This window comes from Pyrgilauda ruficollis, unplaced genomic scaffold, assembly GCF_017590135.1.
Source record: "Pyrgilauda ruficollis isolate IOZ18807 unplaced genomic scaffold, ASM1759013v1 scaffold3, whole genome shotgun sequence".
NCBI classification, from domain to species: domain Eukaryota; kingdom Metazoa; phylum Chordata; class Aves; order Passeriformes; family Passeridae; genus Pyrgilauda; species Pyrgilauda ruficollis.
In genome coordinates, this window is record NW_024524377.1 from 8,648,099 (window position 1) to 8,672,372 (window position 24,274).

The 24,274-nt window shown below is 41.8% G+C and overlaps 1 protein-coding gene across 1 annotated transcript in view; it reads right to left on the bottom strand.

The window, feature by feature from the left end:
* The window catches only part of PDIA5 (protein disulfide isomerase family A member 5), a 112,429-nt gene that overhangs the window by 48,760 nt on the left and 39,395 nt on the right, over nucleotides 1-24,274 (bottom strand). Inside the window, 8 exon segments of the mRNA XM_041473299.1 lie at nucleotides 84-220; nucleotides 4,569-4,640; nucleotides 4,745-4,836; nucleotides 9,213-9,280; nucleotides 12,825-12,885; nucleotides 14,148-14,240; nucleotides 19,767-19,812; nucleotides 20,559-20,642. Coding sequence (XP_041329233.1) covers nucleotides 84-220; nucleotides 4,569-4,640; nucleotides 4,745-4,836; nucleotides 9,213-9,280; nucleotides 12,825-12,885; nucleotides 14,148-14,240; nucleotides 19,767-19,812; nucleotides 20,559-20,642 — 653 coding nt within the window.

Genomic DNA, 24,274 nt, shown 5'->3' on the forward strand with positions numbered 1-24,274 from the left:
TTCTGTGAAGCTTCCATGGAAAAACATCACTGATTTCGTTAGCAAGCATTTGGCTCAGAGAACAGAAAAGAAAACAAACTCACATGGTGCATGGAACATCACTAGCACAGATGAGTGATCTTTTATAAACTTGTCGAAGTCCTCATCGGTCAGGTGATAAACTACATTTTCTTCATCTGCCCAGGGAGTCTCTGGAGCCTGTGGCTGAGGTGCCTGTGGGCTACAAGACAAATGGACACAGCTTAAAGGCAGCTCTCTGGTGCTAAGCAGTCATCTTGGCAAGTCAAACTGTAAGGAACCACTTTGTGCAGATGTTCACACGTCTGACACACCAACCCTATTGAACAGCTTCCATGATTGTACCCATCCAGAACTCACAGGCACTGAAACACAGATAAAACTGGAGGAGGAACAAAAAAATCTGCAAGAAGCTCCTGAGGACAGATCAGCAATGGAAGGGGATGGAGTGAGGAGATAACCAAATTGCTTGGTTATTACATTATAGGAATCAAATGCATTTTCTATTACTCTTTTACCCTCCTCAGCAGGATGCTCCCTTTCTCACAGCATTCCCACTTTGTAGCTCACAGGAGTCATTGCAAATGAAAGAAAAAAGCAGTGAGCAGAAACAGCCAATTTAACCCGTCACCTTGGATACTGACAGCATGATTAGGGCCGGCAGAGAAAGGAGCAGTGTTGGGACCACAAGCCAGCTACACACACCATTTCCCCAGGAATATATGGTTTTACCCTGAACAGACCTTGGGAGCCAGGGAAGCATCCTTATGTCCTCACTCTGCAGTGGGCTTGTAGGCCTCACTCAGCAAAGATACTCAGCTGCATGCTTCACCTGAAAGGCAAGTGATGTGTTCTACCAACATCACTATGACTGCACCTGAGTTCAGCTGTCTTTGATGGGTCACAGCCACACAGACTGCTCAAAGACACAGTGGCAAGTCTGGAAACTGAACCTAAGCTCCTCTGCAGCTCATCATCCCAATAAGCAATTGTTTTCGGCTTTTATTAATGTATATTAAAAAGAGAATTTGGCAGCTGTGATCTAAACTATGCTAATTGACATTTTATTTATTAAAGCAGTGTTCACAGAAAAGACACCCAAACATATGAACACTGGGAGCCAGACTTTGAAGCTATTTGTGTCAGTTGCAGTAATGAGTTCCAAACCCCCCCAAATTCCCCAAATTCTTTGGCAAAGTACACGTCTGGATGTGACCCCATCTCTGCTGAAAGCAGATTTACTATTCTTGATTAAAAAGTATTATTGTGTTAGCTGCCTGGAACAAGGAATGGCAAACAGATGATAACTCATTTATCCTGCCTTACTCATTTCTAGGCTGAAAGCCTAGTTTGATAAAAAAAAGCAGAAGAGATGCACAGATTCAGATAGCAAATTCTGTTGATGTAAGCAATAGGTGTGATCCAAGAATATTAAGCAATGCATGCAGAACTGTGATGCACATCTCTGCTGCTGCTTCTGTGATAAACAAACCAAGAAGCAAACATCAAAGTGAAGGGTGGGAGCTGCACCTGGCCAAGCAGCCCAGGGAACAATAATCTCCAGGTATCCTGGCAGGGTGAAGGCTTTCCAGCAAACACCATGCCACTCAATGGATTTGGGAGCTGGGTTGAATAGGCAGAGCATGATGAACATGGACACAGTGCCTGCAAAGCACTGGGAGAACATGGTGTTCAGCAGGGCCTGGTGTGACCTATTTCAGTCAGGAATTAGTAAAGCAGGGCACGGGATGTTTATTCAAATAGCCTAATTTAAAATGCTGAGCATGCTAATGAGCCTACAGAGGAGGTGGTAAGAAACACCTCAAGGCCTGGAGAATGCAACAAGCAAAATTTAAAATGTCATTCAACACTGAGACAAGGAACACCCACCACCTGATTAGGATGACAGAAGTCCAGAAGAGTTATCAAAAGCTAATTCAATTGAGATCACAGGACTAGTTCTTGATTTAACAAAGTAGCTGATGCTAGGAAGGGCCTGAGGGGAATCTATAAAAACAGCAAGACAAACTAAGCAGCTATTGAAGGCAGCTAGAAGCTGCTGGGCTTGCCTACACTCAGGCTGGTCCAGCTGTGTATCTGAATTAACAAAAAAGTGGCATGTAAAAAATAGCATCTCTGCTGTGTTGGATTAAGGCTGTGTGATGGTTCATCTCTATCTTCTCATGAAAATATCTGAATCTCCATAACACACTAGCCAATGCTTATTAGGAAGATAAGAAAGGTGAAGTATCTGTAAGACCGATACATTAACACACTTCAGCATAAGAAAGAAGCACATTTAGTAAGTAGTTTAAAAAAAAAAAAAAAAAAAAAGAGGTGCGGGAGCCCTCCAAACTATCAGTTCTTGTCCTGAGAGGAAAAAGCATGGACAATGATTTAAATAATTCTAACTTTCATTAAGTCATATCATGTTCTCCCCCACAAATGAGCCTAATATCACCCACTTTCAGCACTTTGCCAGTAGTATTTAGAGGGAAAAAAACCAAGAAGAGGGAGAGAGAGAGCTGCTTTTCTGCAGAGTGTACTTATTGTCCACACATAATAGACCATTTCATATTGCTCAGTGTCTGCTGGATTTGCTTCCAAGACTCTACAAGGACAGCACATGCATGCACAGTATAAAAATGCATTGGCTTTCCTTGCCACGGCCCTGCCATGCCCCTAGTCCTCAGAGTAACATTTTTGTGCAAAAGCTGCCTTTCAGTATTTTAATATTATGCTGTTCTGAAACACACCCAGTGCACCCTACAGCTATCTCATTGTACTCCTTGGCTTTCCTAAAGCCCTTACCATACCATTTTGACTACCTGTACTGCAGATTCCTCAAAATAGTATAATATTATGAAGGTAGCATGTTTACCCTATATGCAATTTTATTAATAATTTAATTGATTGTAATTTAAGCATCAATTGCTGGCAAAATGTAAGTACACATAACTACTCAATGTGGTTTCCTTAAAGGTTGTACTTATTACACAAAACAGTGGCACCAGCCTACTGCTCAGATCATCTTTTGGGCAACTAATAAGCATGCACTAAGTGAGGACAAACAGCTGTCTTTAGCTCTGGACTGCTGAAGTATCAGCCAAAGCCCACAGTGGCTTGTTAGCAGAGATTATCATTGGAAAGAGCTTGCAGCTGTTCTGCTTTCCTCCAGTAGCTGTGTTCACTTGCTGTCACAGCACTGATATAAAGGTGCTGCATATTGCAGGGATTATCTGGATATTATGTGGGCAGACAGGGGGAAAAAACACCCCAAACAGCTAATGTTTCACATATGGTAGCCAAGAGATAACCACATCCTTGCAGAACTGAAAAGCATAACAAAGTGAAGGTGATTAAGCCATATCCTTGCTCCAAGGACTGATCATCTCCAAGTTGCTGGAATTGCCATCTCGATCACTCACATTTGAAGACTTAATTGACTACATGAGGTTTAATGACTCTGGCTGAATTCTTCCTCTTGGAGCCACTGGACAATACGTGCTTGCAGTGTTTGTAGCCCCTGATGCTAACAGGCTGCTGCTCTCACTACATTTGTGGGTTCCAAATCCTGAACCACTCAGCCTACTGCTGCTGGAGACCCTGGGCTACTTGCAACCATATGCACATCCCCAGCACAGCCCCAGTGTACAGCAAAATACATTTATTCTGAGCCAATTTTGCTAAATTGTACTATTACAATAGTTTGCAACAGTCTGTTCCTTCCCATGGGTTTGTTTCCTTTCATTAGCTTCATTTCAGTATTGTTTCCACAACTGCAGCAAGCAAGGGAGGGTTACAAAGACGACACCATGGCCAAGAGCCTGGGCTCACTGCAAATGGCACTTCTCCATCACCAGATTATCTCAGCTCTCTCCAGCTGCTCCATCAGCTCCACGGACCATGTGGGGATCTGCACCAGTTGAAGACTACATTTTTCCTGTGTGTCTCTGAACAGGTAGTCCCATAGGCTCATTCAGCTCCCAAAATGTTTATGACTGCAAACAGCTCCCTTTAGGTAGAACAAGGTGCTTTCTACACTTTCATGTCATGACAGCAAACACAGATGTTAAAAAAGTGACTACCTAACCAGGGTGCCTTGATCTTCAGTTTGTCACTGTAAGACACTTTAAAAGGCTTCAGCTAAAGGCTGATGAACCAACAAGAACTGCACACTTGGTATATACATTTTTAATAACACAACACAAGTCAAACCTTTTGCTAGGTATTAAGTTCAAGCACCCAAGATCACTGGAAATTTAACCTGGCATTTTTAACGAAGCTGAGATCTGTGTATCTGCATTTGTTTTAGTCCACAGTCAGTTTCTTATTACAGACAAAATGCAATTGTGAAATGCAAGGCATGCATGCTAAAAACCAAACATTAGTCAATCTCTCTGTATGAGTTTAGCTGATCTCAGCAGGGTAGTTTTGTTTGCTCTTCGGAGCAGAGGGAAGGAGGGAGAGATGTCTGCTCCTAAACCATTACATTCTGTAAATAATGAAGAGTACATAAAAGGTGGAGTGCATGAAGTTCAATGCCTTACTGTTTCAGCCACTCTGCGATATCTGCTGCGGTAGCACCAAAGTTCTCAAAGTTGAACAGGAACTTTCCTTTCCTGTTAAAGTAACAAAACAAAGTTCAGTCTTGGCCCTAACAGACAAAAACATGCAATTATACAAAAGTGCATGGTTTCTAAAATAGTTGCAAAACATAACCGACTCAAAATAGCAGATTGTAGGATATCCCCGGACATTGAATTCTTCCTTTATCCTTTCAAATTCAGCAGAGTAAACATTCATCCCCGCAAGAACCTGGAAAAACAGAGCATAATCTTACTGATTTCTTACAATACAGTAGGAACATCACACCATTTGTTTGAAGAGTTAAGTAAAACCCACTTCAATCTGGGCAGATTCTGATTTCATTCACATAGCTGTCAAGCAAGGGGCTCTCTGTAAAAGGCACTGAAGTTTTTCTGATTTTGTGCAAGGGGAAACAGAACAATACTTGAGTCTAATCCAGAGAAAACACACACCAGGTTAGCATGTCACCTCCTTATTACTCTGGAAGCATCTCTGTTTCTTTTTATTCACCCACTAACAGAAATACCTAAAGAGAATTCTCTCAATTGCAGCACTTGTGCTCTGCCTTGCACATTTGGATTTTAAGCTACAACTAGATTTTTTCTTCCTCTTCAAGTAGAAAAAAAAAAAAAGAGCTCTTAGTTCATATCCAAACATTAAACAGGACACCAGAAATTCTACCCTCAGCTCCCTGGTTTCCACTCCAGCAATGAACTTGTCTATGTCTAACCAACTTGTCAATGTCTAACAAACCACAAGCATTATCCCAGTTCAAAAATGCACTTACTGAATGGCAAGGGGAAATCAGCATGACTTTGATGTGAAAATAAAACATGCCCTATTTCCATGAGCTCAGGAAATAGCACATGGCATTTATATGCTCTAATTATGTTAACTTAGGTAGGGCAGGGTATAATGAGAGTTAATTCTTAACCTTGTCCTACAGTCTTCAGAAGAGAGGCACAGAAGCACAGCAGCTTTTCACACTAGCACGTAAAACAAAAGCTTTCTCCTCCCCACTCCTCACCTTTGTCCCAACCCATCCTCCATCTCAACAGTCCTTGAGCTTCAGGTTCGGGGCTCCTGTGACTTATACTGTGCCCTGTGACTTATTCTGTGCCCTGTCCAAATATCTTCCAAATATTTCTGACATGAAAATTAGAAGATGGGATTGCAAGTTTTTGTGGGTGTGCAATTCACACAGAGGTCATTCTGCTGTCAAACTTGGTCCCAGCAAGTTGCTGAGATACCACTTCCTGATTAACTTCGTTTAATGGCATTGACGGCTTAAATCATTTTAGCAGCAGGGTCTTAATCCAACCCCCTCCTCTTTCCCTCTCCAAAAACAGGATTTTCTCCTTCCAGCTGAAATACCACATCAGAATTTAATACCACGTTCCTGACTGCAGAAAACTGCACAGACCAACCAAATGTGCTCAGAGCCAGCATGAAATAAATCTTAAAGCAGAAAATCCTCATTTGAAGGTCAACCGTTCCTAAGAATGTGCTGGAAAGTCACAAAAAGATACTTTGTTTTCTCTTCCCTATCCTAAGAAAGGATAAATTGAACAGAGGAGAGTACAGAAGCAAGGTTTGTACTTGCTGGCCTAGTCTTCCACTTAAAATTTTCCTTGTAGTTCAGACAACTGGATTGACTTAATTCCTATGAGATTATCTAGATCAATTCTCCCCTTTCCTTATCATCCATGCCACCACCGAAAGGCAGGTAAATGCAATTGGGTCAAGATACAATGGTTGCTTTATAAAATATGAACCTGTTTTGTTAACTAATTCCCTAATTAACACCAGCCTACCAGATTCCACCTTTGCTGTGAACTTTCAGAGGATTTCCTGTGATTTAAGTGGGCATTCCTGGCCATGTCAGACAATTTCACTGTGTCCATCTAAAGGTGATTGATAAAAGTCAATAACTTGGATTCATTCTCGTACTCATTACATTATATGAAGCATATTTAGCAAAAAAGCTTATTACAACGCAATTTGTTTTAATGACAAGAGTACCAGCTTTAGCTGGCCAATAATCACAGAATTATGAAATATCAGGCTGCCAGAGACCATCAAAACACACCTACTGCCCAAAACCAGGGTCCTCCTGGCAGATGTTTGGCAAATTTGCTTTTAGCAAATGACTGAATGACCCCAACTTCAATTTAGGTCCATTACCTCTTGTAAATAGCCATTGCAGAAACAAAGATCAGTTTATTCCTCTCACCTCTGCAGTGACACTTGACATATTTCAACACTTATCTGCTCTCCAACAAGCTACCTATAATCTAAACCAACTCTGAACCTTTCCTAGCTGCCCAAGTATTTGGAGCTTCTGACCATTCCTGTTCAGTTCTGACCTCCTACCCTGATTCTCAGTTTTCTTGATGGGATTGCTCCAAAATTGGTACCTTACAGCACCAAAAAAAAATTAAAAAGAAAGAAAAAAAAAAGACAAGCACCAAAGGAGGAAAACACTTAGCACATTCTCAAGTTGGTCTTTACTGAGCAGAGCATGCTGGCACACTCACAAAGTTCATGGGCATTAGGGAGATGGGGAATGGTTGGCTAATATCCAGCTCCCCCCTGCTCTGGTGGACACTCACCAGAGCCCAGCCAACCCTCTAACCACAGGAATCTTTCCTGACAAGGATAAAATAAGTCCACTTCTGTTTTGGAGCACTTTTTCCTTCAGCACTAGGTGCAACAGAATTATAAGATATAACCATAAAATAAACTAAATATGCCACCCTGCCTTTCTCTCAGTAACAGCACTGGGACATGAAACAACCAGTGCCAAGGGAACACAGAGGCCAGTGACAGGTACAGCTCACCCTTTCACTTTTATGACCTCTTCAATAGGCAATACTGTACTTAATTTTCCTGCCATATAACAGCAATAATCACCTTTGAGCCTAGCACATCCTGACAGGTAATGACAGGTCAGATTAAAAGGCTAAACCTTCAGCTCATCCAAACCACTCATAAACTTTGCAGCCAAGTCTGATCTGGAGGTCAACATCACTCTAAGGCACTCCATGAATAATTTATGATGGGTACAGCACAGTTAACTTTAGAAATGGCAAGCTGTGTACACATCCCACTCCGGAAGCTAATTGGGTCATATTTTGACAAACAGACCAATTTTTGTGAAAAACATAGGTGGCAGTAGCATAACTGGCCTTTCCTCTGAACTGATCCTGCACCACAACCCTCCACTGCAAAGAACTGTGTCCCAGCCCTGTCATTCAGATGTGCAGGATCAGCCCGGATCTGTAGAAACCATTTCCAAGTGAGGAAGGAAATACTCAAACCAGAATAGACCTAAATTATCTGGTCTGAATTTAATAAATGATCTGCACATGAACAAGGAAGGGATAACTGCAGGAGGACAGAGTGCTGTGCAGCATGCCTTCTCTCTGGCACTGTCTCTATAGGTGATGGCTTTAATCCTAAATCCTAATCCCTCTCACCCCACAATGTACTGCCATGCAGGGTGGGAGTGCCTTCCCAAAGGCTGCAGCACATGCTCCTCTGAGGGGAGATGGCCTTAGAATGCTGCCTGGCTCGACAAAAACACTCTTGAAAATATCTTCTAAGGCTTGTGCCATGTCCTAAATAAATCTGACACACATTCCAGCCCTAAGCAAACGAGGATTTAAAGAAAACACTTCTGAAAACAACTGGTTTGGAGAATGTTGGGCAGTCTGACAGCACTAGGTGGTCACGAGAATGAATGGCCAGAGCTGCCCCAGCAATGAACTGCAGTGCTTTATCTTTTCCTCACAAGGAAACCTGTACACACAGCAGTGAATGATCCAACAGGTAGGATCAGACCAAATCCTGCTACAGCCATGAAACAACAATCCTATTTCCTCATCCTTTATGTACTCCTGGCATCACATAAATCATATGTTAAGCACATTATAAAACCTCAACTAGACAGGTGCCTTTGACTTGCTTACAGAGATCAATACACCTTATAACTACAAAGGGGTAACTAAATTACTGTGAATTCTGCACTTTATTAGAGTCAAAACTTACTTTTATATCAATGTGACATCAGCTTTGACAGAGCTACAGTTAAACTGTACTACTAATGCTGTGTGGCTGGAGGGGGATTTCGCTCCCATAACACTGTGATTCTCCATTAAAAAAGTGGATTAATAACTGCAATGAGGGCATCCATCCCTGACCTTGCTATGAAACATCAGGCCAAAAAGCTGATCAAATCCATTAAGGCAAGCATTTATTTCTTTAACAAAATGAGCTCAAAAGGCCTAAAAATGCATAAATTAGAGGCAAAACACAAATCTACATAGTGTCAGAGCCTGTATTCCCACAGAAAAAACTGCAGTAGATTTTAAGGGCAAGGGAGTTTGCCTTAATTGCCTCTCATTCTCTAAAGTTTTAGAAGAATAAAAACCAAGAGAAAATCCTGAAGAGATCTGAAACAGTGTAGTTTATTTCTGTTTTACTTCAGCTGGCTTAAAAATGGATCATTTTGACTTTGATAAATATTTGTCAATTTATATACTTTAAAAAAAAGTGTTAACATGATTTTTGAAATGTCATATAAATCTCATTGTCTCACTTACATATTTACCCTTGAGTTCTGTGGCTGCCTGCTGATAAGATGGCATCATTCTCTTACAAACACCACACCCTGATAAAAAATAAATTGTGTAAGTAATATGCCAACAACTCCGTTCAACCTCTTCCACAGTATCTATGTTCCAAAGCATATGAAGCAATATTTTATATTAAAAAATTAAACAAAAATTCTTTATCTGCTTCTGTTCTTGATCTACTAAATCATTATTAGATTATTAGTTTCTAAGTATGTTACTTGTTACAAGCTTCTATTTTTGCATATTTTTCATGCTCTTAATTTTCATATTCATTTCTCATCTTAGTATGGAGAGAGTAAAACCATCTTATATTCCTCAGGCTCTGAGCTGAGCCCAGAGGAGAATACAAGATGAAACACACATACCAAAAGTCAACAGAAGATGCCATAATTGTGAACGCAAAACAAAAAGCTTTGTGCATTTCTTTGAAGGGACAGGGGGAGGTACTTCAGATTCATCTCAGTTTAACAAGGCTTTGAAATTAATTTGAGATGCATTTCCTAAACACATTACACAGACACCAAGTGTTAAACAGTGCTCTGTTAATTGAGCAGACATAGCTCAGAAGCAGCAGCCCTTGTAAGATACAATAATGTGCTGTGGAAAAGACAAAGGGTGAGTGAGGAAGACCACCAGTGTGCAGTTGGAGTGTGCTGAGTGAGAGCTGCTTGATGATGCTCTGCAGTGCTAAGCAGATTAGCAGTAAATCACCTTGTAAGCAGCAGTTTTCACCCCTGCCAAGTAAAATCTGTGCATGCAGATGGGAAGGGGCAGGAGTGCAGACAGCAGGGAAGAAAGGTAGCTGGAGCCAAGCACTCCAGACACTTATTGTGGAAACTCTCAGTCCACCACGAGACAGTAGTCAACACTTCTGGTTAACAGACAGAGAGTTTTGAGAATATCTTCCAGAAAGGAGGAACAGATTTTGCAGCCACTAGTTCAGGATCACATCAGCATGCCTGGAAAAGAACATCCTTTAATCTTACAAAGGAGAGATCTTGTTTCTGTGGTCTTTCCATCTTTGATCTCTCTGCTCAAATTGACAATGAGGTTGTTAAATTAGTGCTGGTCAAAATGACAATTTCTTAGTGGGCACAGACCACACATTTAAGGCCCACTGAGGTCTTGCAGCTTCATCCAAACCACTGGACAGACATCAAAAGATGTGAGTTGGCAGACATCATCTTCTGAATCTTCTATTTCTTCTCTCCTCAGGAGCCTCAGGCCCTTAAGTCCTGCAGCAATTTCCCTATTTTCCCCTCTTCACTCTCTTACTGCTCCCTGGAGTACTTTCTAGGGCACAGGCACACACCAGCCTCCCCCACCCAGCCCTCACCCCTATCATCCTCCTCTTCCCAGCTCTGCTGCTGCCTCAAATCCCTCTCCTGTCTTCATACGTCTGGGTTATATTTTTCAGGATGCTGACAAGCCACATATACCCTTCAACAGGCATAAAAGAGGAACCTCAAAAAACTCATTTTCTTCTGTTTTTTCTTCTTGTATTTTTTCCCAGAAGGGGGAGCTTAATTAAATACAGATTAGTCTTTCCACTAGTTAACACCTACATTTTTAAAGCCTTGTTTTCAATCATGTTTATAAACAGCTCCTTCTTTATTGCCAAATCCAGACAGTCTCCTGCAGGAATCTTCTTTGACAGTTACCTACAAATAAATCTGAATACCTTCAAGTATACCTAATATTTCATCTTTAGTGCTGCCTGACTTTCTAATGTAGGCCCGAAAGTACAGTGAAAGATCTGCAAATGGCAGGCAATATCTTCTGAGGAAAGCAAGCCTTTGCTTTGAGTTGTTTTACCCAGACCAACCATTCCTGAAATGTTGAAGTAACTACATCTAAGTCTGTAGTTGCATTCATCTCCCTCTGCACCGGTACCTAATGAAAGAGCCCATTTCCTATCAATCTGCCACAATTAATCTAAAGACCCTGTTTCCAACAAAGCAGAGAAATAAGGCAGCTGTTTTCCCCACAGCCTCCCAGACAAAGCCTGTGACATCCTCTCCTGCCAAAAAGCTGAATTTCTTTTAGTGACCAGTCTTGATGTGCTGCTCCCAGTTACGAAAGGTAACACCTGTATGTAACCAATAATTTCAGCTGCTCAAAGGCCATATTTTGTTGCAACTGCTGGATGTATTCTGTCTCCGGTAAAAGGAGCAAGAAAACAAAATCTGGACAACAACCAATTCAGAAGGTCTTGTGTGTTAAATAAAAGATGAGGGAGTTACAAACTGAGAAATCAGAGGAAAAAAAAACCTCACAAGTAGATTTCCTTCACAGCAGTTTGGAAAGCAGCACAAGTATTACAGCACTGAAAACTAGCAGGTGTTTTGCCACTTCAAAGAAGAGAAGCTGGAAGGAGGAGGGTTTCTGGGGGAACAGTTCAAAGAGAACGAAGGGTTAGATAAGGCACATTTCAGAAAGAGGCTGGGTTGTGGAAAACAATTACTCCTGATAGAGGTAAAATGTGAAAGCACTGTGCAGCCCAGCTCTCCCTGAAGGGACGATTTACAGCAGAGCAGCCGTAGCATCTCCTGCTGATCCAAGGCTGCAGCCACTGGGAACAGCCACACACCACACTAGGCCACACAGGACCACTGCAGAGTCTGAAGGCACAGAGCCACAAGTGATTTAATTTAAAGAAAAATCATCCTCTTCGTAATGCATCAAACAGTCTTGGGCAATTCTGGCGATCTTGGCAGCACTCTGATTAGAATAAAAAAGTAGACTGATGTTTCAGGCATTAAGTACCAGAGAAAATACACTCAGAAACACCAGATAATGCTGCCATGGGATACAAGTTTTAAAAAGAATCAGACAGCAAATTGCTTGTGGTACCCAACATCAAATTCCCTATCAGGGCACTGCTGGGAGGTTTTCCTAGTTTAGGTCACACATTTATTCCCCTTTCATCGCTTCCCTGCTTCCTGAACTGAGCAACAACTCAAGTGCAAAACAGTCTTGCTTAGAAGAGCTGGAAAGCCTCTCACACAGCACTCACCAGGAAACGCAAAAAGGCAGCTGTAAGTCTGCAACATTAAGGAGTTAAGTATCCAATGCAAGGACAAGACAGCAGCAATACAAGGTCAAGGTCACAAAAAGAAACTGAGAGACTCCAATGTGCTCTCCTCTTCCTGAAACCCCAGTCTCATTTGAGTTAGCTGTGCCCATGTAGGCAGGAACATTCAGGGTGCCTCTGGGATGGAGCAGGAACAGCAGTCCTGCTCCTGATGACTGCACTGTTCCCTCTGCCTGCAGCACACAGAGTTTCTGTTCTGTGCAGCACAAATCTAGAAAGGACAACAGGTAACAAAATTATAGAAAGCAGCTGCTTAAAAGAACATTGAGCAAGAACCATCATCACAAGAGAAAAGACTGGGATACAAGTGATGGACAACCAGGGGAAAACTGAGGACAAACAGGCAGAACAACACAAGGAGCTGAATGATAAAGGTGGCACAAGATGTCATTATTAGTGAAGCACACGTGAAGCCTCTAGTCAGACGTCGACATCTCTCAGTGGAGAAGGGGGAAAAGGGTGACAGGACATGCTGGGCTACTTACATGGGGCATAGAACATCAGAAGTAGGGGCTTGTCTTCCTTCTTCAGAAGCCTTCTCAATTCCTAGTGAATGAACCAAAGAAAATAAAAAACACACTTATACTCAATGACACCATACTACAACTTTAAAAAACTAGTATATGTATTCATAGAACACAGGCTCATTTATCTGAGGGAAAAGGCCTCATCTTTCTTAACAGACAGGACTCAATTTTTTTTTTCCCTTGGTCAATTTTAACTTGAAAGAAGATGACAAAATTTATTACACATTCAGCTATCGGCTGAATATCCTAGACCAGTATCTTCACTGTTAATATGTGGAAGTTCCATGGTTTAGTTCATTCTCACTGCAGAATCTCTACCTGGAAACTCCTTCTTTGCTGACACATCCAAAACCCACATTGCAATTCAAAAAGTCAGACTCAATAATAACAAAACAAGTTAAGTTTTCACACTATGAAACCCTGCCAAACCTATGAGATGCCATGCAAAAAGGATTTTTCAGTACCAGCATGATAGAAAAACTAGATGAAGTTTTCAAATTGAATGCAACCCCTGGAAGCCTTGTAATAGAATACAGAGGGTGAACATTAAAAATTAATCTTCCTACAAAAACTGAATGTCAGAATAACCATTTCTAATATTAAAAATGAAAGCCAGAAAATTGAAAAAGCCCTTTACAAAATACCAGCTAGAGTCCAATCAATTAAAGTTTAAAAAATCTATAGACTAGAAAACTAATATAAAAGACCAAGCTGATTATATTAGAAAAAACATAATGAGTAACTGTGGTGGCACTGGCTTTTTAAGGTAGTTTCATCACATTTGCTATTTTCCCACTTAACACGGAGAGGACAGTTCCTGTACCAAGTTAAATCCCTCAAGATCTGGATCCCCTTTCCTCCTGCTTCACACTTCCTAACCTCAGGCACATGAGGGAACCCAAGGTTTAATGACAACCTGCAGTTTGAAGAGCAGCATTTTACCTCCTACTTGCATTCTGCAGTGACTGCACCTTGCAAGCTGCTCCAGTTCCCTAAGACAAAGAGGGCTGTGCCTCCACACCATGCACAAGCTCTGACACTTGCTGTCCAGCTGGCAGACTGAGGTCACAACCACATGCAGGGCAGAGGAGGGCGGGAAGGACAGGACTTTACAGCCATCACAACCCACAAAATTTGTCACATCACTTCAAACAGGCTGGGTGCTTTAAACTTCCCTCCCAAAGAAACAAAAGAATGGTATTTCACTAAGAGTTAATACAAACATACACACTCCATCCCATATATTTATAAAACAACAGAACATCTATCCAGCTAATGTACCTTTTCACTGTCAACATGCACAATATCTTTGGCTTCAGGATCTTCCTCCCACAGTGGAGCACCTTCTGGATCCTTGAGAAAGGCCACCATAGACTGTAATAAACAGGGCAGAAAATCTTTTAGAGAAACACGAATGGAAATCATGAGACATTCAATCTCAAATCCATGCTGTGATGTAAACCCCATCCAATTAATGCCTTTGCTTTTCTGCTCATATATTCATCTGCTCTAATGCAGATTAGCACAAATCTCCTGTTGCAGAACCAAGTGATCCGTGGATGTGTATCTTCATCATAACTGGTATTCCAACTTAGCAGTTCCCACTCCCACTATAACAGAGGGAAGTGGACCAGCACACAGAGAATAGCTTCAAGGATCCTTCAGAGAGCTCTTTCAATGGTACTAGACTTTCCACAGAGAGTCCCTGGGTTAGCAGGAAAGACTTCTCTTTATGCAGAGGTCAGGCTCCCATGCCCTTCACAGTATCTGGGTAACAGGACTAGCTGGAGGGCACACTGATACTTGCTGTGAGCAAAAGCAAATGAACACACAGATCAAACTGCTCATTTGGTCAAAGGAAGAATAATCCACCAACAGTTCCCTGTGTGACCCATCTACCTAAAAAATCCATTGAATGCAATTTCAAGTATGAGAATAAGAAACAAATGTGACAGGAGAAGTGGGAATACAAAACCCTAGGATTCTGCAGCTCCCACATTCAACAAACCGAGTACACCTGCACACACACTTTGTAACTGCTTTATCTGACTAACATACAACCAAAAATCCCTTTCAGCAGACCACAGATATACTGCCTTTACCAGAAGGAAATATACTCTGATAGCTCTGACTTCAACCCCAGCCTAAAGAAAACTCCAGCCCTCCCAAACCAGTGAGATACTCTATGGATTCTGTACCTGCAAACACAGGCTTGATCACTTTTATCCTCAGATGTCTGTGCTCTAGGAAACAATACCCGGCATTCCATGTTCATTCACCACTCAGAATGCCCCACTGCTTTCTCTATGGCATTGCTTGTAGGTTTGTGTCCGTTCCCATACAGGGTCTCTGCCACACCAGTAACACAGCAAGGTCCCTGAGGTCCTTCAGTGCGAGTGGATGAAGGTGCCACAGCACTGAGCTATACTAACACACACCAAGACTACTTACCTAAAAGCCTTTCTCAGGAGCAGGCTGGCAGCACACCTGGTGACATGTCCCATCACTGGAACTGTCTCAGAGACATTTTTGCTGCCTGTCTGCCTTTGGTGGGGCTGCTGTGGTACAACATCCCAACAACTTATCAACAGAGAGGAGAGTTCAGCTCATTTTCCTGCCTCTCAGTTGATACTGTAAGGCTTGGGAGGATTCAGAGCTTACAGCAGGATCCATTTATTGCATTTATGTTTCTGTCTGCTTGTGCAGCTAATATTGAAAAGATTTGTCTTATCACAAGAGGCAGTATGTATCAGTCACCAGACAGCAACCAAAACACTTGATGTACAGAGTAAAAAGGATCTAACGGGTGAGGATGACAAACAGCTCCAGAAGAAATTTGTTTTACAGTGGCATTATCAGGGAAAGGAGCTAGTTAGGAAAAAAAATATATAAAATCAAGTAATTTACAATGAAGTTGCAATGTAAAAAGCTGTAGACGTAGAGGCATTAACATCCCAAATGACATCCTAAGACTAATAATACATGGGGAAAGGAAAGATGAGGACAAAACAGCAGAGATGTTCTACCTTTAGGACAGTTGCATCAAGTTCTGCTCACCCTCAGCACGCACAGACCTCAACTATACACTGGAGAGGAGGAGAGAGGAGTGAACATTTTGAATAGCTAATGAGTGTAATTGACTCTGCTAGTTTCAAGAATTCCTGCATGCCAAATTCAGTCAGGTAGAAACAGATGTGGTTAGAGGATGGGGGATTAAATAGATTTAATTCATCCAGCCTCTCCCTCTCAGCCAAGACAGAAAAAAATTAGATGTGTAATGTCTTCTGGCAGGAGCAGGCAGTACATTGCCTTGCCCTCGATTCTTCATGCAGCAAAGAGAACTTCCTCTCTTGCTTTAAACAGGGAAGAACAACACCCAAACAATCCACAGCATTCTTTAAGCACAGAAAACAGTGGTTTCCAGGCTGCTGTGTTAGAGGCCACAGCAAGGTCCAGGGCCCAGCACCCCTGGTGCTGCAGAACCAGCTCTGCTCCAGTCCTGCCGTGCTGCGGTCAGGACCTGTTTTGACCCCATGGCACAGACAGAAACACCACGGGCTGTAACCAGCTGTGCCAGCTTTGACTCTTAAACCTCCACTCAGCAGAGTACAGGACATGCTTCATCCAGCACATGCTGCTAAAAACAAGCAAGCTTCCACAGGAAAGCTGATCCATAATCATATATATGGACCTAGGTTTTAACCTGAAAGAAAATATACACAAACACATCCATGTGCTTTTCACTCCTTTGAAGTATCATGCAGTAAGGAAGCTAATAACTAGAGCTGCCTCAATTTCACACATACACTCCTTACGACAGCCAACTTGAAAAGGATTCAGGGTTTAGAGCAGGACCAATTTATTGAGTTAGATATTAGTCTATTCCCTTTACTAGTACTAAGCAGATATGTACTTCAGTTGAGTTTTCTACATTTTAGAAGAAGGGTAAAATTCTCCCCGTACTTTATAGTCCAGAAAAGGCTTCATCATATAATAAACACAGCCTGGATACTGGCATTGTGGCTCTCTTGAGAATTAGACCTCATGTGGCTAAAACAACATGTGAACAGACATTTCAGGTAAGATCAAAGACTGACCTAAGCTTAGGTCTTCAACAGCAGATGACTACAGCAACTTGAGGAGAAGATAGACTATTACTTATGGTTCTTTTATAGCTTACACTGGTACATGCTCTCAATTTCTGGCAAAAATAAATTAAGTTTATGGACTCTGCACCAGCTGCAGTATATGGACCTCTGTGCTTTCTAACTACCAATGGATCTGTTATGACTATCTGAAACTGTTTTTCAGACTCCTAAGTTCTTGGCTTTCACAATGTGTAGCTAGAAGTTCCAATTTTTTTTTTTAACATTGCAGTTATTTGTTTCAAATCAACCATCCCAAAATGCAACTGTTTGCCCTCAAATTTGGAGGAAAAAAAAAGTAATCGCTCCCTTTTTTAAGCTACTCACAATTACAGAAATATCAAATTCTATTGGAATTTCCTCCAGCTGTCCTTTTTAGTATTGTGAGAACCTAAGTCCTTCTGCAAAGAATTGGAAATACATTTCTTAAACTATTCCTAATAATTTTGCATCACTGAATTATGTTCTGTTGCCTTCCATCTCCCTTTTCTAGATACCCCAAAAAGCTCAGCTCTTAACACAGGTCTCAGCAGCAGTAAGTTCTGACTGCCAAGTAACTTTCCCCTACTGTGAACACTGAGCTATCCTTTACTCCTCATTTTTCTAACAGTGAAACCACAAGGGCATCTCTGCTAATTACATAAGGATTTAGTTACTTTAAGAAATGAAAAGCTTTTCTAAAAACCTGAGTACACTATCAGTAGGATCAGCCACATCTATGAAATTGCTGATTACTCCAGAAGAATCCTTTTACAGTTCTTCAGTGCTGTGTCCATCATTCTCCAAAATGTCATACATATATTAATATGTCTACTGGATGTCTGGAAAGAAGATCCAAGTTTTATTGCCACAGGTTTGCTGAATGATGCTTTAATCTCCCTGTTCTTTGGTGTGTCCACCTGTCCATAAAATGAGTACGATACCCTATGTAATTGTGTTGCTCTGCTGCTCTCTGTTTGTATGTACTGGGAGACTCCTGACAAACACAGCTGAGAGAGAGAAAAAAAGGTCACTGGCCCAACAGAAGAAAACAGGGAGAAGTGGAACAGAGGGAGAAATACAGAAAATATCCAGGCAGCTGTGAGCAGCAGAACAAGCAAACAGCTTAATTATTTGATCACTGCCCAGACCTGATCTACTGCCCAACCTGTAAATCATTAGTGGCTGGTTTCACAGGGGCAGTTTAATTGAGAAAGACTCTAGCCCCTAGAGTGAGGGAGCTTCAAAATCCCTCTTCCAATGGAATCCCACACCCCTGTCCATGGGATGCTGCTTTCTTCTTCCCAGCAGACAGGGCAAAAGGGAAGGGTGAAATGCTCATCACAAAACAGCTGAAGGAATAAATGATCTGGTTCCTGTTGTGCTATGATTGCCTCTCAGCCCAGTGCTCCCTGGAGCCCTGCAGGTGCTTTCCACTTCCTCCGATCTGTCAGGAAGAGTCACAGCACTAATTCCTGGTTGCAGCACTTTATGGAGGGCAGGAGAGATGCATCATGTATTGTTCAAATCACCCAAATTTAGGCAACTAGCAAGTCTCCCTTAACCCATCCCCCACCATGAAGGAAAAAAAACAATCACCAGCTGCAATTCCTCACTAAGGACAGAAGCTGTTTTAGGCAGCTGCTGACTGGGCTGGGTATTTAACATTGCCCTTCCTAATGCCAGGCAAGGCCTGCTGCAGGAGATGGGAAGATACACAGCCCTACCCTTCCCATCTCACACAAATCCTGCATCACAGCCTCAAGGGAAGACTGAATTAATTCAAGTCAGGACACACTTCCAGGACAGTCCCCCATCAGATAGTCTCCAACTCTGGCTGTAAAAGCAAGGTCCAGAGCAAGTGCACTTAGGAACAGCTACTCTGACAGACTCAGGTTCACAGAGCATCTCACACAGGCTTTCCTCCATCTCAGGGCAATGCCCTGAACAAGCCAGAAAGGGGAAGTGCATGCAATTATATCAACCTGGGGTGATGTCACTAAGCCTTCTAAAGACCAATGACTGTGCAGAGCCTGAGTTTGCTGGAGGAGGAAGAGAAACAGGAACTGGGCATCAGAGGTGGACAGAAGTGATTTCTGGAAGCCAAGTCATTGCCAGGCTCCTCACGTCAGGATATTCCCAGTGCTTCAGCAAGGCTTTGCAAAGGCAAGCTGCACACTTCAGCCTGCTCACTGTACTTTCAGTCCACCACTCCCACAATCATCTGGATCTACAAATTCGTATCATGCCTCATGCCTTCTCTCTTCCCTTGCCCACAGAACGTTGCCTTCCTTTGCTTTGCGTCAAGATTTGCCAGAAAAGAAGAAAGGTCATTTTATACCTGATGCACTCAAAGCACTTTCATAGGAACTGTGGTTCTATAATCTGATAAAAGATAAGGCCACTCAGCTCTCTTTAAAGTTTATAAACACACAATCTAAGAACCTCAGAGAACTCCTTATCAAAACACAGTATCAGCTAATACTTTTAGTAATACTACCACAAAGAGCACCTTGTGATCAAAACAAGAAAATCCTTATTTGTTACCAGCATGTAACAAATTTTTAAATAATAAACAATTTTCCTGGATCTGTGGTTGATTACATGTATGCACACAAAAACCTTTAGGCCATTCTGACCACTGCTTATGAAGATTAATCCCCTCCCTTTCATGCCTTCAGCATGAAAAAATATCAAAATACCAGTTTTTAATCCATAAATGCCTCACCCACATCTAGCAAAACCAGAAGAATAATAATGGAGTATTTGAATTTACCTTCAGTGTGACCGCTCTGTTATATGCAGTATGAAATGCACCGTCCCTGTTAAACGAGGAGTGGGGAATAGTGTTAACTTACAGTAACATTACTGGAATTCATGCAGCTGTTCTTCCTGACTTCTCACTAACCAGAATAACATCATCCTGCTGAAGCCACAGAACTAAGCAGAATTCACAGTACAGTAGTTTAAGGGGGGGTGGGGAGGAACGAGAGGAAGGAAAAAGGGTAAGGGAAGTGTAAAGAAAACAGTTTCCCAGTAAACAATTTCCTCCCTGACACTTTAACAAGATTATTTACTAAGGAGAGATGGAGATGCAGCTGCTTGGTGTACCTAACATAACTCCCACTCCTATTATTTTCAGGAAGAAAAATATCTTGCTGTTTCAGAACACTTGCCTTTCTCCACTCACATTATGAAGGACTATCTCAAGTCAGAAAGGCAGAGAAAGGTGAAGCAACTTGTCCAAGGCACATGCCAGCAGGCAAGTGACAGAAAGCAAGAGAACTCAAATCTCAGGCATCTGCCCCATGCACTGGGCAGTTTCAGTCCATTGGACATCTCTTCCTGGCCCTGCTCATGCTTTTAGTGTTCTCTGTTCAACAGCAGAATAAATTTAACTCAACTTCTGTCATAACACATGCTTGCAAACTGAAAAATCAGCAATTAATTTCATTGGATAAAAAATTAGTCATCTTAATGCTGCAGTAGCGTGGGGCTGAAAGAAGAATAAACACTCTTAATGGGGGCATCAACAATTATGAACTACAAATCCCAGCCCAGCACTCACTTATAATGGAGTAAATCCACTCCCTTCTCCTTTGAATTAGGATCTACCTTCATCTTCTTGCACAATTTTCGGCTTTCAGTATCACTGCAAAAAACACATATTGGAAGAAAGGTTACCAAAAAAGAAAATCAAATGCATTCAGTCCTGAGAACTCATTGCTGTGGTCAGCAATCATCAGCAATTAATCCAAACTAACAGTAATTTGGAAGCTGTTTATCTAAGTTTGTGGGACAAACATTGTGAAAAGCTCCATTAGTCAATTTAATTTCTCTGCTTGCTTGGTCAGGACACAGTGAACTGTGTTAAATTTACATTCCAAAGCCAAGCCCTAACCAGTAGAGAAGCAGCTCATTCCAGCATGTCCAGCATGACCTCAGCATCTTCTGTCCATGAGATTAACACAAAATTTAAGAAGGCAAATTTCAGTAAGACCATGCTACTGGTTAGGGTGGTGGTCAATGAGCACTGTTTGTTAAAAGATTCAAAAGGAAAGAGCACGTTAGCTTTTACACTTGGCAGAAGACAACAGAAAGCCAAAAAAACCCATGTTCATGGTATGTCCAAGTCCAAATCACAAGCATTTAGCCTTAAAAAGGTCCTGCAGAAAACAAAAACCAGCTGAAATTCTGGAGCCCCAAGCCCAGCAACGCCATTAATTCTAGGTATGAAAGAAGTGTCCTGGAGCCACACTGGAAAAGCAGAGGCAAAAACAGCTCTCAAAGGAGGAGGGAGGTATCAGCAGACAGACCTGCTGGAGGTGGTTTTCAAACTGAATGAGACTGAGTGGCTTCCAGCACGAGATTAGGCTTGAAGAAGAGAGAGGGGTCATGGGAGGGAACTGCAAATACATTTGTTTCAGTGGGCAGGCAAAGGGTCTTCATGGCCTAGCAGCTCTCCTGAACAGTGCGGGAGTGAAGCCATAAGGAGACTTCAAGCTGAAGTGAATAAGAAGTTGGTCAAAGATCTGGGGAGATGAGCAAAACAGAAAAGAGGATGATTCACATTGACAAGGCTGTTCTCTGCATTGACAAACAGCAAGATTAAACAGCTTGGAAACTTGTTCCCAGCAGAGGACAACTTGTACCTTTTACGCAGATAAATCAATTTAGAAAATGAAAACACTGAAAACCCATCAAGTTTAAACTGATTAGAGACAACAAGATGCAAGGCTTGCAAGGGCCCCACCAAATTAAGTGTGCTGCCAACATTGGTGCTAATTCTCCCAATCTTCTCCAGCTGCCTTTCTACAAATGTGAAGAACAACAAACACCAAGTTCACAGTGAGCTGCAAGTGAGAATGCACCTTACTGGAAACTTCCCAAATGCTTCTGGAAATAAGGAGGAATGTGCCATTGACACACGCAGCAAAATCAGAATAGTATGCTGAAGACAGAAATGAGCTTTTTAAGGACCTACCAAAGCATACAACTACCACGCCAGGAAGGAGCACTTGTAATCTCAATTGAACAGAAGTGTATTTATCTAAAGAGTCTTACTGAATTCATGTCAGTTTTGCATTTTCACATCACTGTAACCCATAAACACTTTTTTTGCTTCCCTGGGAAGCTGGAGATCTGAGCTTGACAACTGAATAAGGTGGACACGTCTCCTTGTAACAAAACTAGACTATGGAACAAATGCCCTGGCTTTGGAATTAGCCAAAACACCATGTTTGCCACACAGAGTTCATACAAAAAACCTGCAGCAACATCAAACGCATGGGTCAGAAACATTCCGTCTTCTCTCCCCTGCAGTTCTCCAATGATTTAAACCTAAATGACTCGAAGGTCAAGGAATCTCCAGAGAAGACACCAGTTTCAGATCATCCTTTTGTCTTACCCTGTACAGATTCAGAGGCACAGAGAAGGTTTTGTGGCCCTGCTGCAGCTGAGTGCCAGGCAGTTAACTACAGTCAGCTCACACAGCACTCAACATTTGTAAATGCTCTTCTAGACACTCCCAAATGTTTCCAGTGTGCAGGTGTATCTGTGGCTATCTCAGCTTTGCCAAGACAAATGTTAGGTGCTTGATGTCAACAAGTGTAATGCTGAAATCTCAGCAACAGGGTCTGTGAAACCCCAAGATGTGCAGACCAAGATGTTCTGGTATAAGCAGAGGACTAAACTGGGTACCAAGAGAATCCTGTGCCTGTTCTACACCTATTTGGTGAAACAACTAACCATGTGGGGAAGAAAGTGTAATTTTCCCTTACATGTCATTTAGAGATCTGAATGGACACTAATATTCTGAAAGGTTTATAGTGAAAAAAAGCTACAAAGCATTATTACTGATCTATACCTGTGGGTATGCAACTAGCAACTCCTACCACTTCAACTCCTAGCAATTCATTTTCTGTTAGCATGAGATTCTATTAAAAAAAAAAAAAAGAAAGATAAGAATAGCTATTCCACTGGATCTAAGTGTGCCCTGCTTTCAGGATTTCTGCATTTGCAGAGATTCACACAGCTGCCTGAATGCACAGCCATTATCACAGGAAAGAAAGCAGCAGTTTGCTCCAGTATGTCTCCTACCATTTAGTGGGCAGATTCTCTGCACCACTGCATTGAGAATTAAGCCTGTTTATGCAAGATATCTGCACTGATGCACGGGATAGAAGAGGAGCAAATTCCAAGAATAGGAAACATCTAAATATGTATCAGTAATTTTTTCATGCATCAATGCAGATTTTTGCACATGCCAGACCCACCAGCTCAGATGCTATGCTAACAATTATTCAGAAAAAGCAGAAAAGGAGATGTACAGAAATGGCAGAAATTGACCCCTCTGCTTTTCCTTCTGCCTTCACTTAGAGAGAGACAAAAATAACCTGCAAAGAGCAACCTGCTCTGATATCACTTGGTAATGTCCATTATTCTTAATAAGAGTAAATATCAACACAGATGCAGCCTGCTCGAAGATTTGTCTCTTTTGAATCTCAGCCAACAGCCTCTCTCTGAAGATGAGCTCCTCAACTCTCACATGGGAGAGGGTAATTAGGACTCCAGTTCTTGCAATTTAATTATATCACTTGAAGAGGCAGTGTACGAGTTTGTTATAATGACTAAAAGTAAAAAAAAAAAAAAAGGCAACCAAAACAGGAAATACAAAGGAAAAAAAAAAACCAAAACAAAAAAAAACAAAACAAAAAAAAAAAAACAAAACAAAACAAAAAAAAAAAACCACAAAAAAAAACCCCAACAAACCACAACCTAAGAAGCCAAAAACTACACCCAAAATAAGCGCTCTACCAACCCAGGCCAAGCCACTCAAGGCAAAGGCACCAGGCTCAGGAAATACTGGCTTGAGGATGAGGTCAGTAATGTGTCCCCAGCAGCCATCCTTGGCTGTCTCTTGCCATTTCTGTCCAGAGCAATTTGAAGCCTGGCAGGTCCCTGCTGTGCTACTGCCAAAGAGACTCCTGTAGAAGAGTTATCCAGCATTATCTCAGTGGAAAATCATCCAAAACATCAACCTATTTGCAATACCACAAGGACCTATCCAGCAGCTGTCTATGTGGTAATAAGGTCAAACGTTAAGTGGCACAATGGCACAGCTTCCTTCTACTCCCACAGGCATGTTCTCCACTCTTCCCTGTCCACAAAACCAAACCAGGGCTTCAAAATGTGCCTTTGCTGGAGAAGTGAAGACATACAACAGCTTGGTAAAAAGAAATATGAAATGAGTGATCCAAGCTGACCTAAGCAAGAATGTAAATA